The sequence below is a fragment of the Apis dorsata genome, unplaced genomic scaffold (genome assembly GCF_000469605.1).
Source record: "Apis dorsata unplaced genomic scaffold, Apis dorsata 1.3 scaffold_113, whole genome shotgun sequence".
NCBI classification, from domain to species: Eukaryota; Metazoa; Arthropoda; class Insecta; order Hymenoptera; family Apidae; genus Apis; species Apis dorsata.
Window position 1 is genome coordinate 1003558 of NW_006263408.1, and position 20020 is coordinate 1023577.

A 20020-nucleotide genomic window follows, 5' to 3' on the forward strand; every position below is an offset into this window, starting at 1 on the left:
GTAAAAAATAGAAAAAGGAATAAAAATAAAATAATAGGAAAATATGTAATTCCTTAGTTCAGATTCCGCTTGGATTTCCGGTGTTATACGTTAGAACGATTGACTCGCTTTCTAGCCAATCAAGGCGGCTCCGTGAATTTTGCGAAAGGAGTCAGTGTTAAGAGCAAGGTAACGATCGAGAGAGCACGGTCCGTGTCGGTGTAATGTGAGTTACATCTTTCTTTTTTTCGTGCGTATACTGTCGGCCAGTGTTACAGGAAGTGGTGCAGTCCGCATACTTAAAATAACCATCATACAGGGAGAAAGTGTTTCGTAACCTCAAGTAGTCAAGGCATATCGAATTGGATGCAACTAAGAGGCAAGGTATGAAGAGGAAGATGATTTTAAGAAGGTCCAGTCAGAGTTATCTCGATTGCGTAAGAATACTTGGAGTATATGTGCAAAAATGATCTGAAACAAAGGAAACGAAATTATATTGTTTTATGAAAGTTTTGCCTGCATCTTTAATACGTATATTATATATAAAATGTTTAAAAATATTCAAAAAATGTTTCCAATCCTACAGATAATAAGAACATAATAATAATATAATATGATAACCGTATAGAACTAAACATTGAAGAGAAGAAAAATGAAAAGAAAAGAAAGAACTTTATATTATAAATGAATAATAAAAAATATAAAAATTCATTAAAAATTAGAAATTTTTACTTTTTACTTCTAAAAAAAAGAAATCATAAAAAAACAAATTTATATATTAATTAATATTCTTTTAAGATAATTTTTAATTATATATTTCTTATATTCATTCAATATAGACAAAATATTTCCGTTTAACAAATAGCTCAAGATTTCTGTATAATATTGTTAAAATATTTCTTGATTTCTCGTTTTGGCCCATTGCACATGCCAATAAAAAGAAGTTTCATTTACATCAGATTTGCAACGAATTCCTCTTCGTTGCATAACACTGTATTTCATACTTTATGGTATAGACAAAGACAGGATAAGACACGTTGACGAACGTTGACGAACGATGACGAAAGGAATAGAATTACAATACGAGAAAGACGAAAAGAAAGAAAATGGTAACGGGTGTGTTGCACATTTTGTGTTTTCGATTGTCTGATCATTTACATAAGTATCGGCTGCAATCATTCCCACCGTTTCAAAACGTCTCTTCTGTCTCGTGAAAGTCATGTCGTCTGGTCGATTTTGAGGGAAATATGTTTTGGTTAGCGTGCGACGAGAGAAAATGAGAAACGTGTCCAATGAAAGTCAAATGTTGGAACTGATCCAATACATGGCATGTGGTATGCGATATAATCATAAACAGCTTGTTAATTATTGTTATTGGAATTGGAATTAAAACTAATCGGCTTGGATCGAATCAATCTTATTACGAGACTCTTTCCTTTTGGATATTGCGTATTATATAATTCATGGTTCCGAGGCGGAAGGGAAATCCAATATTTTATACATCCCAACAAGATATATATTTTTGTGTTTTGCAATGAACTTTACTTTCCAATGATATTGGAATATTGTTATGTCATTGAACAATACATATGGAATAACCAAATTTTTATGTCAGTGATCTGATTGATGAGTTCGTTGAACTGTAATGTTTATTCATAAACACTAAAGATACAATTTGATAATATGAACATTGGTTTTAGATAATAAAATATAATTATATATTGGTTATAAATAATACAATAGTATAACATAATTTGTTTACATTAAAGAATCTATAATACCAATGAAAATTACAAAATCTGTTGTGAATAAAATTTAATGTGATTAAATTAATCGATATAAATAATATTAATTTTAAAAATTTACTTCATATCATTGTTAAAATGATCAATATTTCAAGTGAAAATAAAAGACAGTGCTATTAGTGAATATTAAAAATAAAATTTCACAATTCTAAACTTTTTTGTGTATAAATGATAATTCAGATTAAATAAAAAGTTATTTTTACATAAAAAAAGATAAATATTAATATTTTCCTTTTTTAAAAAGAAGATAAGTAAATTATTTAGTTATTAAAATTAAGAAAAACTAATCATAACGTTAAAAAAATATCTTTGTAACGATAATAATATAATAATAACAATAATTTCAATATTTTATATTTCAATATTTTACGAATGTGCACGTTATATAATATAATTTTATATAATATTCTAATAATAATATTAATTAATTAATTATTAATTATTAATTAAATAATTATAATTAAATTATTAATTACAATTAAATAATTAATTATATACTATTATAGCTTTCAAATGTAAATTTTATAGTTTTCGAATAATATAAATTTTAGTTTTAAAATTAAAATTTAGATACAGAAACATTATGTATTGGCAAAAAATAATTTAAAAAAATCAATTACATTTAAAGATACATGAAATTTCATAACCAAAAAATGGATTAAAAATCTGGAATCTTAAGTGAATTTTATTCTTAAATTCCTTTACATTGCTTCCCATTCATTCAATTTGTGTATTGTTAGTATAAAAAAAGATTGCGGTTAGAATTAACATTGTAGTTCGTGCTAAAGATCCTATCGCTAATCGATTAGATGGAAACTAATTATTAATTAGCAAGTGTCAATTTTTATATGGTGTCGACAATGTCTATGTGTCATCGTACATTTAGAAAACGCATTTCTAGTTTTGCAATGGCATGCAATATTTAGTCATTGATTGCTGTAACAATTCTAAAGGAGAAATTGTTTACTGATCACACGGCATGTATAAATCTATCCGCGTTTCTGCTTGCGCGGAATTCGAAACAAGATTCTAAAATGTCTCAAGGGCGTCGCCATGTTACGACAGTATTGCAATAGAATGAAAAAATCGATGCGCTGAGATTACGAAATGTTAACATGATTCTTCCCGTAATGTAAATATATACCATTTTATTTTAATTTTCATTTTTAAAAATCGAATATTAATTTGACATGAACATCAAGTGATTAAAAATTTATTTTGTAATATTTTCTAAAATCTCATGGATATTAATATAATTGTAATACATCTATAAAAGTGATATTTCTTATTGCAGTTCTTTTTCATAAATTATACAATTATAGATATTACATGTTTTTTCATGAAAAATGATAATAAGATATAAATATGTATATGTTTCGCACCAACAAATATTATTATATAACACTTTATAACAAAGTATTGTTAAATACAGTTATAAATAGAAAACTATTTCTTCTTTTTCTGTTTGACTGTAACCTCAGATTGTGGTTTTTGCCAATCTAAAGGTTTACGGCGATACATAGGCCATGGTGGTACTGTAATTATAGCTGCCAATACAAATCCTGCTCCTAATATGTACATTGTTTGAGAAAATTGCTGAATAACATATCCCCAAATTAATCCAACCACCTAAAAACAAAGATAGATATTAAATATTAGATTAGATATTCCAAAATGCTGCAATAAATATGAATATATTTGAAGTATAATCTCACCCCAAATAATGTTATAATGACTCTTGACAAACTTTCTGATCGAGCTTGACCATCATAGTCCTGCAAAAAAAATATATTTGTTACAAAATGTTTGTACAAACGAATATATATATAAATACATAGAAACACCTGTTACAGTAAAAAAACATAACCTATTAGCAATTAAATGTTCTTTCAAAATATGTTAGGTTAGTTTTTTATTAATAATATTAAGATTAATTTATATATTTACCATATGCGTTGGAATAGATTTAATATATTGTACCCAAGAACTCATTATAACTAATAAAATTGACTTGCCGGTTACTTTACTTAAATAAATTTTTGTTTAGACGTGGATTATACGTAGCGCGAACGTGACGTTACTTGCGCAGGCGCTTTTATATTTTACAGGGGCGCGAACGACGATAAATTTAAAAATAAAAAATAAATAAGAATATATTTTGATATTATGAATAAACACAAAATTTTTATTTTAAACTAAAAATATTAATTATAATTATATAAATATATGAATTCTAGATTTAATAATAATAATAATAATAAAAATTTAAATAAATAATTTAAATAAATAAATAAAAATTTTTATAACATATATGTTTATAAATATTATTTATTTCATTCATCTTATGAAATATAAAATATTCTCTTAAAAGATATTTATATTATTGTAAAAATACTGAGTTTAGAAATATCATTCGACTCGATATTATATTTTTAAATTCTGATATTTCTGTATACATAAAATATCTTATAACAAAATATTTCGTTTAAAAACAACCTTATTCTTCAACTAACTATTTAATATATCAAAAGAAATTTGTATTGGAATATTGCGTTGATACATTTCTTTTTCGTAATTATATTATTATCTACAATTATTTACTACTACTACTATTACTAAACGTTGCATTGCTTTATTTTCCTCTTTCTTTTTATTTTAAATTATCTTATTATTTAATTATTGATTTTGTTATGATAGAAATACAAATCGAATTATCCAGATATAGAATATTTCATCATTGAAAACATAAAACTTTTAAATAAATAATTATGAGTTAACACTTTTAATAAAATCCTTAATTAATCAACGAACACGTGTAACTTTGACAATATTCTTTCTTGAGCAAGTTGTTTGAATTAATTTCTATTACATCATATATATATAATACTCATTATTACCAGATATTTAATCTGTACATAATATAAATTCCAATATTATTACATTCATCTATAATATTTTTCTCCTAAATTCTCTCTTTTTCTTTCTCTAAAAAAATTTTAAAACAAATCCCTTCTCCATCCATCAGTCCAATTCTTAGAAATAACAAGAAATTCTCAATCAAACTTGTTAATTGAGCATTTTTTCCTGGGAACCATGAATGAAACTTGCCGCATACAATCGTGATTAGTATTCCCAATCAAAGCCTTGCGACAACGGTATCCTCGTACATTGAAGAGCTCCATGCTGGCATGGACGATGACTCGGTGTTACATTTTGCAAAATGCACAGCGTCGGCTACGGTGGGGAAGGCGGCGAACAGGCCGCTTTTGTATTCTAACAGGTTGCACTTTCTCATCATCTCGTATACAGGTCCTACAATATGTTCAAAACATTGTTCCGGAATTCATTGTGCCGCGTATCGATTAAGAACCGTTTTCCGATTCGATTATGAAACTGGGGAAAATAGATTTTTGAAATAAATTCGAGAAATAAATATTTCTTCGAGTTTTATTGGATTTTATTATTTTACGAATAAACTTTTTTTTTTGAGATAGCTGTAATATCTCAAATAGTAGTTTATTTTAATAGCGATTTTATTGAAACATAAGAAAATATAATACTTCAAATAAACAGTTTTTAATTTTAACATTATTATATAATATTAGATTGCAGATTTTTATGTAAATTCATATTTCCATTATCATAATTAATGAGAATGGAAAATAAAGATATCATTTATTATTTAAATATCATAATAAGTATTTTATTTTAAATATTTTACATATTTTTGCATATTGTATGCGTTATTTTCAAACTTTTGTATATTTATTCATAAATGCATAAATATCTGCAATCTATTCATTGAGATAAAATATTGAAATTTATTTAATCATTTTAGAATAAATTAAAATATATTACATTCATTCTGAAAATAATACATGTTCGTGATATATGAAATAAAATATGAAATAATATTTATTTATAGAAATATTTTGTTTTTCTATTATTCAATATTTCTTATAATCTATTTCAAATTTTCTCCAGTTCTGGTTACGAAATTTCACTTTTACTTACCAGAACATCCTGCCACGTACACGGGTATATCAATTTCACAGTATTCGTTGATCAGATGTCCCAAGCTAGATGCGCCTGCTAGATCTATGTGACTGAGAGCGCTAAGATCCAGAATTAGAGCCCTCAGCTGTGACACAAGGAAATTAATTTTCATTGGAAGTATTAGTAATTTTCCAAATTATACAATATGAATATTATTGATATAATGATTATTTTCTTTTTGACGATTTAAAAAATTTCCTTATTTTTTTGCATTAGATAATTACATTTGATTTTTCTTATATTTTTTTTAAAAAAATTTTTCGTTGCTCTTATTGCTAAAATTTGTTAAATTTACCTTAAAAAACTTAGATTGCTAATTAAAAATTAACTCGCCGGCATTATCTGAATTTTTGTTACATAAATGATGTTTTACAAAGTTTTACAGACTCCAAAAAAATTTGATATTATCAAGCTTTGTTTTTAATATAAATTAACACTGAGAATATCTTTGTTATATATTTGAGAAAATTCTTTTGTATACTTTATTTAAAAACACTAAAACTTAATTTTAATGACTTATGATTTTATTATATTTATCATTTATGATAAATGTAAATTAAATTTTATTATTTTTACTAGAAAGATATGTGAATCCCCTAATATTCATGGATCATATATTTAAAAGATATATTTTAATATCCTGTATAAAATCTATTTACTCTACAATAAAAAAAAAAAAAAAAAGAAGCAAAGAATTAAACGATTCCATGAAAACATAGTATCACAGAATTAAAAACACAAGATATCAAAAGTTATAATACTTTCAATAATTGTCAAGTAAAATAAAATATTATCAATGCCTATAATTTGTTATTGTTAAAAGATTCTATAGCGAAAAGTTCTACAAATTTTTATTTATTTAATTAAAAAAAAATTAAACACACTTGTTATTACATCATCTCTAAAGTGATCTAAGTGAAAATCCGTATTTCTTTTAATCTCGCCATGACATTTCTTACCTTCTTAACTTCCTTCAATTGATCATGCTTAAAGCCACCATTCGGTTCCTTTCTTGGTACTTGTCCGGCAACTTTGTACACTTCATCGCGGAAATGTTGTCGGCAAGCGAAATTCAAACTACCCGAGTAATGGAATATCCTTATGCCTGGTAACTCGACGGTCTATAATAAAATACGACTTCCGTATTAGCCATATCCATTTCCCAATCGAAATTCGGCCTGCGTAATTGCCTCGAGAAAAGGAAATCTGTCTTAATCGAAATAAATTCTCTTTGCTGATATATTGATATATTGATTTCTCATTTCAACTCGATGAAATGGATATGAACTAGAAACAAGAAAAAAAGAGAGACTATCATTGTTCCGTACGCCTTTATATCTCTTGGTATCCAGATAAAGCTCGGTACCAGGTACTAGAGCGAGTGAACAGGTGTAAGGGTGAACGGAGAAGAAGATCAATTTGCCAACGCAGAACACGATCCCGATCAGAAGCCCGTATTCCACGTCCAACAGGATCACTGTCGTGAATGTCACGGCCCAAATGATCCCGTCAATCTTGTCCAGCTTCCAGAATCTTTTGAACTCTGTCACCTTCATCAGCATCCCCTTCAGAGCCACCACGATGATGCTGGCTAGAACGCACTGTTGAAGAAAATATAAATAATTAGAGAAGAGAATAATTAGAGATAAACACAGATCCATGGTATCATTTTATGATTTTCTTTTTTTTTTTAAATAAAATTTTGTTTGAATAATCTTTCTTTTTCATGTTTTTTTTTTTAAATTTCAAGGAGAAATTTTAATTTCTATGAGTTACCCGTGGAAGAGGCTCGAAGAAGGGGCCGATCCATAATAAAACGCTAACCAGAATGCCACAGGATATCAAGCTAGCCAGTTGGGTTCGTCCACCGACAGTTTGCTGAATCAGGGATCTAGAGAGCGAAGCTGTGAATGGCATGCAAGAGAAGAAGGATCCGACTAGATTTCCAATTCCCTAGAAGTGATTGAGAACACAGTTAATAAGAATAATTTATTGTTTCTTATGTAAATGAGTTTGCATTTCCTTTCACCGACCGTGACATTGATTGGTGTCTTACTATTGTTAATTTCGTGGTCAAAGAGATTGACTTTGATGAATGAGAACAAGTCTGTGACTTGAATTATTTAATTTTAATTCCTTCATTGATTCTAATGCATTCAACAAATGAATCAACAAATCATTATTGTTTCGTTTTTTAAACAATGTGATATTAATTTGTGATTTGAAATTAATTTGAATTTAATTTCTTCATCAATTGAAAGTGGCCAATTAATTAAGCTTTGAATTTTACTTCATGAATTCTAAAACTCTAACTCTAATTTTAATTTTTTAATTTAACTTTAAATTCTAGATAAAATAAAAATATCAAATATAAATTCAAAAATGTTTAAAAATTTAAAAGTGAAATTATGATATCTACAGTTTGAATTGTAATATTCAAACCTGTGCCATTAGTTCCTGATTCGAGTCCACTTCGTAGCTCAACTTTTGCGCGAAAATGAGCGCCATGGACATGGATATAGTGTAGGACACCATAGTGATGACAAAGCTGTCTATTAGAATGTTCGGCACTAAGGATAATGGTGGCAAGGTTGGAACTGGTAAACTGAAAAAAAAAAAAAAATTGAAGAGAAAGTTGGCTCGAGGACGTTATTCACGTTCAATGTAACGCGATACAAAAATGTAAGGTGAACAATAAAACAGTTTCGAGAAACTTAATTACCCAACTGGTATGTCACCAACTACTGCAATTCCATAAACGTCTGCAAGATTCAGATACACAGAGAGGACTGTGCCTATAATGACTACCAGCATTTCTATTGGGATTGGGAAGGGGCTGAATTTTGCGAATCTTGGCTGTGAAATTTATAATTATAAAAATTAATATTTAATCATTCTATTTCAAAGTTGAAAAATTTAAATTTAATTTTAGTGCATAAAAAAATAAAATTTGTTGACATCCAAAAGTCTAACTTTTTCAATATTAATAAAAGATGCTTTTATTTTTTTTTTAAATATTTTAAGTTTAAATAATTTTAAAATGACTTTTAAGGCATTGTTGACGATGAGAATCAAAATGGTGGCGCAAGACACCAAGAGGGCGATCCCATTGATGGATGGAAAGTTGTTGAGCAAATCGACATAACTCTGAAACAATATTTAACAACTGCTTATATGTGAGATATTACTTTTTCAAGTTAAATTTAAATATCAGTATTAATTTTAAATTTAAATAAATTTAAATTGAATATTCGAAATTTAATATTATTTATGTGTTGTAATTTTTTAAAGCTTTTAAAACAAAATCTATGTACCTATGTACGTATGAAAACAAATGAAAGATTATATAAGTGACATTATTCATTGTTATATGTTTTAAGAGTTCAAACCCTTTATGTAAGTGCAATCAGTGAAAGTGCTATTAAATGTAATAATATTATTTATGCTTATTGCTTGCAATTATATTGTTAAAGAAATGCCTAAGTAACTGAAAATAACTGGAAAACCTTGCGAATAATTTTCCTGCGAATTTTTTATCAAATTGATCAATGAGTCAAAAAAATTACGAAGGTCTTCGATTTTATTAAAACGCTTTCTCTACAATTTACGTAATGTCGAGTTTGCTAAAAACCATCTAAATAAAAAACTGTTAAGTTTCTCAATTATTATTAATAAAATAATAAAATTATAATCAATTATACTATTATTCAAAAATTTAGAAATATTAATATTTTAAATATTAGAAAAATAACTATTTATATTTAATAAATATTTATTGATACGCACAATTTTGGATAAAGAAAAATTAATAAATAGAATGCTCAAAATTTGTTAGAAATAATAAAAAATAAAATATTTGATTTTATTTTACACTCATCTCAAATTTTGTCATCGTTTTTTTAGCTTTTATTTGACAAACTTTGATTATAATAAATAAATTTAATACATAACTTTATTTAAAATTATTGCTTTTAGATATGTATAATACTATTATAATTTTCTTTTTTTGTTTGGTAAGATAACAAGTAATTATATTTATCAAAAGTTTCTCTTTTTTTCTAAAACTTAGGAAATAAACTCGTAGCACTTCCGGTTTGTTTTTTTAGAAAATTAAACGAGAATTAAAAAGTAAAAAAAGTAACAATCGTTACTGATCGTTTCCTTTCGTATAAAAAAGACATAGAATGTTATGCGTGTAGATTTGTCATTTCCTACTTCTTCCATATTTATTTCATGGAATCCGATTTTTATTTCTTATTTTGATCGGTAATGAATGATAACAAGAAACTATTACAGACACCAAATATATGAAATACCAAACGAAATTTCTCTACTGACTTTCCAACAGTTGAAATATTGAAATGGAAAAACAAGTTTTAAAACATCCGATAGAAAATTCTTATAGTTCTTGATTGTTTTTATATAGGAAATAAAAGATATTTTCATGGAAAATTGTACCAAGGATATGAACATTTCATCCTTCAGTTTTTAAAAGCCACGAAGATTTCTCTTTTCTTTTTTTAATGTGTGTATTGTAACATATAATTACATACCATTAAATAATTTAATAGTTACTAATAAATTAATTTAATATTTTACAGTTGATAGTTCAGTAAATATTTTTCTCAAATAGACTATTTAATTTGTAGTTTTTATTAATTTCATGATGAATTTTTCTTTTAGTTATTAATGTTTATGTTCACATTCAAAAATTCACATATTATTATTATTATAATAAATTTACCAAAATATCAAACATCAATAATATGTATTTCATATGTATTTATTATTTTATATTATATAAAATAATCTCATAATCTATTTAATTCTTTTGAGATTTTTGTTTAATAATAAATGAAATATTATATAATTCTAATTTTTATAATGTATAATTTTATTTTTAATAAGATTCTACATCATAATATTTATCAATTATAATCACTATACAAAATATTAGAAAAATTGCAAAATTTCTTATTTAATCTATTTATTCAAATAAAAAAATGGTGGAAATATTGTATCCAATAAATTAATTGTTCCCAAGCTATATTTTAATAATGAACGATATGCATATTAATATCAATTTTAATCTATCAACATAAATTGGTGAATTTCTAAAAATTGAACAACTACTCTATAATTATTCGAATATTGGAATATAATGTTGCTTTACAAAACTTAATTTGAAACATATTAACTTATTAATGTTTTTCTATCGTTTATAATAAAATATCTATATTTTTTTTCATTATATTAAGACGATACTTGATAATACGATAAAATGATTACTATGTATACAGAATACACAGTCATTATAGCGATAAAAAAATAAAAGAAGTTGTTTGATTATTATAGTGATTACAAACGGTATTATCAGATAGAAAAGTTTTAATTGACTCTTCCGTGAACTGATATATATATATATATATATATATATATATATATAAAATTATGAAATTAAAACAAAATTAAAAGATTGGCATCTAAATTATGATTACGTGTTTAACATCAATTATTTAAAAAAAATATTGTGAACTAAAATATTAAAAAATATTAGAGATATTTATAATTTAATAAATGTTAAAATTTATTATGTTATGATTAACTGAAAATAATAAAAAAAATTTAATGAATGTAAAATCAATTTTTTTTTAAATAAAATTTAATTCTGTTTTTTTAAGGAGATTTAAGCATTTTATAGGAATTAATTTAAGAAACATTAATCAAGTTATATTTAGAAATATTTAAAATTTGAAAAATGGAATAATATTTCAATTTAAACTTTAGTATACATATTTAGTATATATACAAAAAGTTGTTCGTATCTCTCGTTACTTAATTCATTTCCTATATTACGTTAAAGAGAAAGTACATAAAGTTGTCGATGAATCGAACAATCGATTACTAAAGGTCGTAACGATGTATCAGTTACGATTAATTTAATGATATTTTATCTTCCTCAATAAATTTTGTTTGACCCTTGACTTTGAATCAACTTCCCATTTTCTCTTTATACACATGCAATTCTATATTAAATATAAGATAGATTTTAAAAAAATTTTGTTCATCTATGATTTAAACTAATTTTTTTATTTAGTCATATTTTTGTTATAATAACTTTTTAGTTAATTTGCATTTAGTAAAAATAAAATCATTAATTTATTATGAATATTACATACAATTATTCATAATAACAAATGAATTTTATAATAGTTATATTATATTACGTTAAAGTTAAAGTTATTAAAGTTATTAAAATTAAATATCTTTAAAGTATTTTATATAAAGATTAATTTTATTTTTTTATTATGTTTTTGTTATAACAACTTTCTTATGAATTCATATTAAATTAACATGATTAACTTCATTTATAAATTAGAGCATCTCATATATTAAAGATTAAAGATTAAAGATATATTAAAGATTAATACTTACAAGGATTAATTTGAAAGGTCCCTTGCGCCTAGGTATATTCTTTAATCCTAACAGATCCTTCAACTGTGACGTAAATACATGAACCGCTGCAGAAGTGATGAATCCACTCACTAAACTGTCCGCCAGAAGCGCTGCGATCACTCCCAATCGCAACAAATACATTATCAACTAAAAGTTTAAAAAAAATTCATCCAAAATAAATAATTATCGATTAGGTTTAAATTCAGGTTGATCAGCTGTGGAAGATCGAAATGATTGTACCTGAATCAAGGCCACAGTGAAAGTAACCGCAGTGGCAACTTCTACCGAGGAATATTGACTACTTGTTGAGGTTAGTAACTCGTTTCCTATCGTGGAGTTTTTGTTTACTTGACCTTGAGTGCTGTAAGTTGCTACCACTTTTCCTGTCATCATGCATATTAATGCGAAGGTACCTTGACATCAAAAGTGTAGTGATTTTAATTAAATTTAACGATGATATAATATATAAAATTACAGAATCAATAAAGCAGGAAATTAGAAAGAACATAAAAAGTTCAACAAGTCTGTGAATTGAATTGAAAAAATTTTTAATGTAAAAAAATTTTCTATATTAAAAGTTATAATAAGAAAAAGAAAATAAAAAATAGAAAATTAAGAGAAATTATTATTGCATTAGTTTTTCTATATATTTAGGAAATATCAATAAAAATTTATAACATAGATATAATCATTACTTTCGCATCACCAATAATTGTTGGTGTATACCGATATTTATGTCAACAGTTATTTTACAGAAGAAAGAGATAATATTTATGTTAAATTATGCTAATTTTTTGTACTTAAGAAAATTATCTTCGAACAGACATATGTAATTAGTCATAAATTAAACAAAGAGTTCTAGGTATGCGTTTCAACGAGATATGACTGGCTTTGTTAGTCAAACTTCCGTTATCTAGGCTAATAGACATGCATAACAATTCACGAAGCGGCATTATGACAATAAAAAAATCAGTCGGATGCCATGCGGAATTGCGTGTCAATTTTTTTAAATCGACGTTGGAAAGTGAAGTTGAAATGAAAGTTAGAAGGAACTGGATGCAAGGAAGCGTCATGAAATTACGAGAATCGCTCACTGTGAGAAAATTATTTCCGGCTATTAAATTGGAGACTTCAATTATTGATATCTAAAAAAGAAATATAAGAATTTTATTTGATTCGTAAATTTTCAAATTACATAATTAAAATAGCTATAAACTTCATCGAAATAGTAAATGTTGTAATAATTTGAAAATTGTTGAATATAAATAGTGTATTTTTTAAAATTATTATAATTTAATATTATGCAATTTAATATATAATGAATCGTATGTGATACAACTGAACAAGAAATAATTTTTTCATGAAAAAATAAATAAAAAAAAAAAAAATTTTTCATTTGAAGCTTTTTTTTTTGAATAAATCAAATTTGAAAAATTTTAAAGTAAAGTGAAATAGATAAATTCTCAATTAGGTATATAAATAAATTATGGATAAGAGATAATTTTATAAATGAAAATAAACAAAAAATATGGAATAAATCTTTTTCATTTACAATTTATAATATTTTCTTTCTTTTCTTTCTTTTTGAGCAATTATTTTGTCTAGTTTTAACATGAATAACATAGGATATCTTGTATATTAAAAAATTACTGAATATAAAAAATTGATACACAAAATGAACACTGTCATTAGCAAATGCTGTAATATCATGAAAAAAAATGGAGTTTTAAAGCTTGCGCATTATAGAGTAAGTATTTACAATCATCTTTAACATTACTTTGTATCATTTGAATATACTTGCTTACCCATAGAATTGTGCCTTGAAGTGCCGAGGAAGAGATAAACAAGAACCGGAAAGAATGCCATATAAATACCAATGATCGGTGGCACGTTGCCCAATATTGCATACGCCATCCCTGTAATATAATTAAAATCTTTATAATACGAATTTTAATGTTTTAATTCTTTTGAGAACTTTACTTATTTATTTAAAATGAAGTGGAAATATTTAAAAAGCAAGTATACTATTTTAATTTCGTATATTAATAAAGATATTGATTGATTTATTTAAGATTTATTAAATTTAATAAAAAATATTTTAATTTTAATTTAATTTTATATCGATTAAAGAATATAGAATTAAAAACTTTTTAATCAAATATTTTATATAATCATAAGCATACATTTATATTTTTATTTTATGATGTGACAATTTCTGATAATATCATCATATAATCATATTAATAATGGTACAAATTATGATATATGATTATGATATTATGATATGGTTTATCTTTTAGAAAATTATGGTTTATCTTATAGAAAATTATTCAAATATATTTGTTTTTTTAAATTCTATAAGTACTTTTTTGTATATTATTCATGATTAGATTATGAAAATACTTTATGTAAATAATTTATTTTTAAAAACAAATGGAATCTACATAGATAAATATTATAATTAGTAAAGTTTACTTAAAATACTTTTGTATAATTATATATATTTTTACATATTTAAGTGTTATATAAGTGCATAAACATTCATGTTCTACTGATGAATCAAACCTTTTACAAACCTATTTACCTTGAGGAATATGCATCACCGCCACAGTAATTCCAGCAACAATATCACCTAATATATCGTTCTTCCAATTGTACGTTGACAACCAGTCAATAAGAGGTATAGTAGTCTTTAGAATTCTCATTGGCTTCATTTTCTTGCATCTAATCGAGATATTCTTCAAAACTGTAACATTGACGAGTTATAAATACGACTTATAAAAGTTAAAATTTCATACAAAAATCTTTTCCCTGCTATTCAATGCTATCAATCACAAAAAATTCTACTATTATTTCTTTCTTTAATACAACATTTACATAACGAATCATTCACAGTTTTCATTTTTTTTTTTTCTAGACAAGATGCAAAGATTTTATTGTTTGGATAATATGGATAATTATGGATAATATATCTAATACAAACAAGTTATTATCATTGCGATTTTGTTATTATTATGTTATTATTATGTTAGATTTGCTCAGTCGGAAACCACTATAATCAAAGCAATTATAGAATTTTTTCTAGATAGTTTTTGTTTATATATAGAATGTCTCACTTCATTTTGGTATTTTGGTTTTTGTTAATATTATTATTTATAACAAGGAATATTTCAGTTAAAACATTCTGGTATTATTAATTCTATTGTGAGTGCATAATGATTCGAAGATCAATTTTGTCTTTTTAAATGGAATTATATATTTATATTTTTTAATAAATTCTCTATAAAAAAAAATATTAACTCATATATCTTTAAAAATTTCTAAATTAATAAATATTTCAATTTAAATTGTAAAATTTATTGTATGAAAGATAAAAAAAATATAAAGAAGCGTGAAGAATATTATTTTGAAATATTTATAAATCCTTGCAAGTAATAATATTGAAAAATTAAGACACTTTATATAACAAATTAAAATTTCTTAGAAAATTTACAATTATAAATTTCTATAAAACTAAGAGAAGTCTTTTTTTAAAATAATTTGAATAGAATTTAAAACTTATAAAAATAAAATACTTTTCTGTTACAGATATTTTGTTTATCAACATTAAAAAAAATTCTTCATCATTGTAATAAATATTAAATATACTATTATTGAATAATATATAATAATATTAAATAATAATTTTTATAATAATAAAATTAAATTTTTATAATAATAAAATCGTATAATTTAATGTTTCTTATATTAATGTTCTTTTAAACAAAATATATGTATAAGATATATATTGAACAAATATTTTTTTAAAGAAGAAAGTAAATTGTTTATTTCGATTTTTGATTATACATAATACTTACGTGCTTCATTCGGCTTGGCATATTTACACAAATGATTAAGCTCGTCCTGTTGATAAACTGGTCTTCTCACTGTTATTTCAGGACTAATCGCCGACATATCGTCACTTTGATAGTCTGTAAAATATTTAATGTCTATTCATATTTTGAATTGAATGTTCAATCAATGTTTTGAATTGAAGGCGGGAAATTTTTCGATACTTCGATTCGAAATATAGCGCGCGAAATTCGAAACTCCTTCAATGGAATGGAGAAACGTTTAGAAAAATAACTCGTATCATTAAGTGTAACAAGCGCTATTGAAACAAAGTAAAGAAGATTCACAATAAATGTTTGTTGATTTTATACTTACTTAAAATTACGTAGATATCTGCAGCATGTGAATCATAATGTGACTTTTCGTATTTTCTAACGAGATTTGAGAGTGAATAATTGGTAAATATTTGTTTCGTAATATCTCGATTATTAGAATATGCAAACTACATTTTTGTAAATAAAATTATATCAAAATAAAGATTTATTTATTTGAAAGATATTCTAACATTTTACTGTCTTCAAATATTTTGTATATTAAATATAATACTATCTATTTTCATATCACTTGTAATAATTATATATTTATATTGTGGATTTCTCATAAATGCATGATAACAATTTAATGATCATATAGAATTGAAAGGAGATTGTTGCAGATATATTATTAGCTCCTGTTCATATATTATATCAAAAGTAATAAAAAAAATAATTTATTACAAAATTGTAATATTCTAATTAAAATCTTTAAACACAAAGTTTATATGCCAATTGAAAGATTTTAGTAAGTACAAGTTCATAAGGTTCCACGAATTCTAAATTCGTTCGAGAATTCTAAGTTTATTCGAGGTTAACAGAGTTCATTTCAAACTCCAAATAGTTAAGAATTAATCAAGGTTTAATAACTTAAAAGGTACGATATCCTATAAAATTTTAGTTGTGATAAATTTAAGGTTCCAAAAAATTCTTATTTAAAGATTTAAAAAATTGTTATTAGTCTGGATTAATTATTAATTATTATTAATTAATTATTAATTCTCGTTAGTTCATACTTTTCGATTAATTCTTATTAGTTAAATTACATTTTTGTAAATAAAATTATATCAAAATAAAGATTCAAACAAATTCGAAATTCTTTGATCCTAATTTGAATTCCACAGTCGGTAATAATACTATAACACATCGATAAAATCCCATAAAGAATTATAAAGAACCTGTCATGATGGTGTCGAAGCGTAGTCCACTTGGCACCGGTTCACTTTGGATTCAAAGTCAAAGAGCGTTGTTACGCACGATCGAACGTCGCGACGAATTCTAGTGAAAAAAGCGCGGGTCGGCAGAAAATAGAAGCGCCGATGATAAGTCAGTGGCACTGTCTATCGCTTACTAACGTATCGGACGTGTAAGTAACGCACTCTTCGGCGCGTGTGCATGTTCCATTGGAATTCAGTCACGTGCCGGCTATCGGACTAAGAACTGTCCCTCGCGTATGTAGACACGTATATAAGCATACGAGTATCAAGTCCACGGATGATACACATTATTCGATCATGACAGTACGATTTGGTAGCGATTAAGATGCTTAATTGGGCCAATGTAATAGCGGAGTCGCAATAAGCTTGTGAAAGTGAAATTGATGCCTCTGCCTTGGAACGAAACTAGGTTTGATGAGACGGAATTGCGTCATCGTGGGTTTTAATCCTTATGATCCTATTTATAGTGTATTCGCGCTGTTTCTCGCCATGTGGTCGATGTGAAGTCAAGTGTTAGGCGTCCAAATATAACGTGTAATGAATGAAAGAAAAAATAATTATGGATACTGGTTATAAATGAGATGATACGATAGAACGCGATAAAGTTTTGATCTGTATACAAAATGTCCGTACATTTAACTGATGGTACAACTGAGATGAATATAATTCTTGAATGTGTAAAAATAAGTTAAAAAAAAAAAAAAGAAAGAAGAAAAAGAACATTTTTTTATTTGAATTCCTTTGTTTTTAAATTCAAGTGTGAAAATAAAATTGATTAATTCCTGATTGACATACGAATGAACTATCGATAGATCGTTGAAATTAAGAGGTTATAATATAAAGTAACTATAAAATGAAACTTTGTTTATTTTTTAAAAAATCAAATTATACAAATAAAAAGTCATATAATCGAGAAATTTCCAAATTTAATTTTTTAGATAATTGATATTTAAATGAAAAAAAAAATATATATTTTTACTTATTTACTTATTTTCGTATATAAAATAATTTAATTTGATAATTTAATTTATCTACTATTTTATTGGGAAGAAGTTAATTTCACTTGCATTAAAAATTAAAAAATTTATTTTTTATTTGATTTATTTGAAAAGAAAAAATGAAAAAATTATATTCTTTTTTTCCTTTTTTAATTTATTTTTACAACAATAGAATAACTTTCAGCTGCATCATAGTTACATGTATAATAATGAGACTTTTAACAATAATTAAAATTTAAAAATCATAAAATGATTTGATAAAATTGTAAATGTATATAGAATAATCTTTCATTTTTTTGCTGTCTATAAAAAGAAATTCTTGTACATATTTTAATGAAATTTATTTTTATTTATTTTGTAATTTTTAAAGAAATAAAAAAGGTAAGTAATTATGTAATAATTATAATATTCAAATTATTGTATTAAAAATAAAATAAAATATTAAATTCATAATATAAGATATTTGAAATTTACTAATAAAAATTTTCTCTATAAATTATCATAATTTCTGAAGATTATTTTTGAATATTAAATAAATAGTCAGATGATAAAATTTGATATGTCACTTTTTTATTAAAATTTATATATATATCTTTTTTTTTATATATGTAATATAATTAGATCTTAATTAATCAAAAAATACATATTTATTACATAGCAAAAAGTATTTTTTAAGAATATTATAATTTTTTGTACAGCTGAAAAAATTTCATAATTGTTTTATTGTAAAAACAATATATATCAAATTTTGTCATCTTATTACAGAATTGATTGACATGATTTGAATGAAAAACTAATACACGTGTTATTTGTTTCAGAAAAGAAGTAAATATTAAATATTGATGATTTTCAAAAAACACATGACATGATTAATTATTTATAATGTCTTTTTTTTTGAGAGATAAAGATATCCTAACAAATATTTATAATGAAGAAAATGATTAAATCTTATTTGTAAATACACAATACACAATAAATAATTTTTGATAATCGAATCCATGATAATGTAAGAAGTAAGAATTTTATAAAATTATGAACAATACAGATCCCAGAATTTCGATTTAAAAATATTTCATAAATTAATTATATGAACGATTAAACTTTATCTTATCATCAACTATCTTAAAAATTCATTTTTCATATTAAAGATTGCGATAAAAAGTTAAATAATTCTTCATTTCTTCGTATCATATCATTAGGATATCATTTTTCATTACATTGAAGAATCATAACAATGTGTAAATGATATACAAATTATTTTAATGAATTCATATATTATATATATGAATATCATGTGATTTTAAAGTTTAATTAATAAGTTGAAATAACTTTTTATACATATAAAATACTTTTATATTATAAATTCAAAATAACACGAAATTATAGCACAGTTTCATTTTCTATTTGATTGAATTTGCATTATACGTTACATTATAATTTTCAGCTCTCATTTATAAAAGAAATTGATTTAACATTAAAATTACTTGTCAAAAATAATATGTTTTCAAATTTTTCTGAAATTATGAGCACTCGAACATTCTCATTTGAACTCAATATTAAAATTCTTCTTTCAAAAAAAAAAAAAA

At 24.5% G+C, this 20020-nt stretch overlaps 2 protein-coding genes and 1 long non-coding RNA gene across 5 annotated transcripts in view; 1 reads left to right on the forward strand and 2 right to left on the reverse strand.

Moving 5' to 3' along the window:
- Positions 1-2914: 2914 nt before the first annotated feature.
- On the reverse strand, positions 2915-3906 carry LOC102680469 (signal peptidase complex subunit 1). Its single transcript, XM_006612483.2, has 3 exons — positions 3732-3906; positions 3500-3559; positions 2915-3413 (listed from the first exon to the last, which is right to left on the reverse strand). The coding sequence occupies exons 1-3, from the start codon at positions 3774-3776 to the stop codon at positions 3231-3233; spliced, it is 288 nt and encodes a 95-aa protein (XP_006612546.1). The 5' UTR covers positions 3777-3906; the 3' UTR covers positions 2915-3230.
- A 762-nt stretch (positions 3907-4668) lies between these two features.
- The window catches only part of LOC102680978 (solute carrier family 26 member 6-like), a 16058-nt gene continuing 706 nt past the window's right edge, over positions 4669-20020 (reverse strand). For 2 of the 3 annotated variants that reach the window (XM_031508944.1, XM_006612486.2), the window contains 13 exons: positions 16154-16267; positions 14881-15042; positions 14102-14212; positions 12537-12709; positions 12276-12443; positions 8886-8987; positions 8563-8696; positions 8283-8445; positions 7617-7793; positions 7169-7441; positions 6800-6961; positions 5799-5925; positions 4669-5096 (listed from right to left, as the gene is read on the reverse strand). In XM_031508944.1, coding sequence (XP_031364804.1) covers positions 4921-5096; positions 5799-5925; positions 6800-6961; positions 7169-7441; positions 7617-7793; positions 8283-8445; positions 8563-8696; positions 8886-8987; positions 12276-12443; positions 12537-12709; positions 14102-14212; positions 14881-15042; positions 16154-16250 — 2025 coding nt within the window. In that variant the 5' untranslated portion in view covers positions 16251-16267 and the 3' untranslated portion in view covers positions 4669-4920. Of the gene's footprint in view, positions 5097-5798; positions 5926-6799; positions 6962-7168; positions 7442-7616; positions 7794-8282; positions 8446-8562; positions 8697-8885; positions 8988-12275; positions 12444-12536; positions 12710-14101; positions 14213-14880; positions 15043-16153; positions 16268-17397; positions 18117-20020 lie in introns of those variants that run through there. The other variant, XM_006612485.2, reaches the window with a different exon arrangement.
- On the forward strand, positions 12973-14258 carry LOC102680794. Its single transcript, XR_421264.2, has 3 exons — positions 12973-13524; positions 13902-14043; positions 14108-14258. It is a non-coding gene; the product is annotated as an uncharacterized LOC102680794 (long non-coding RNA).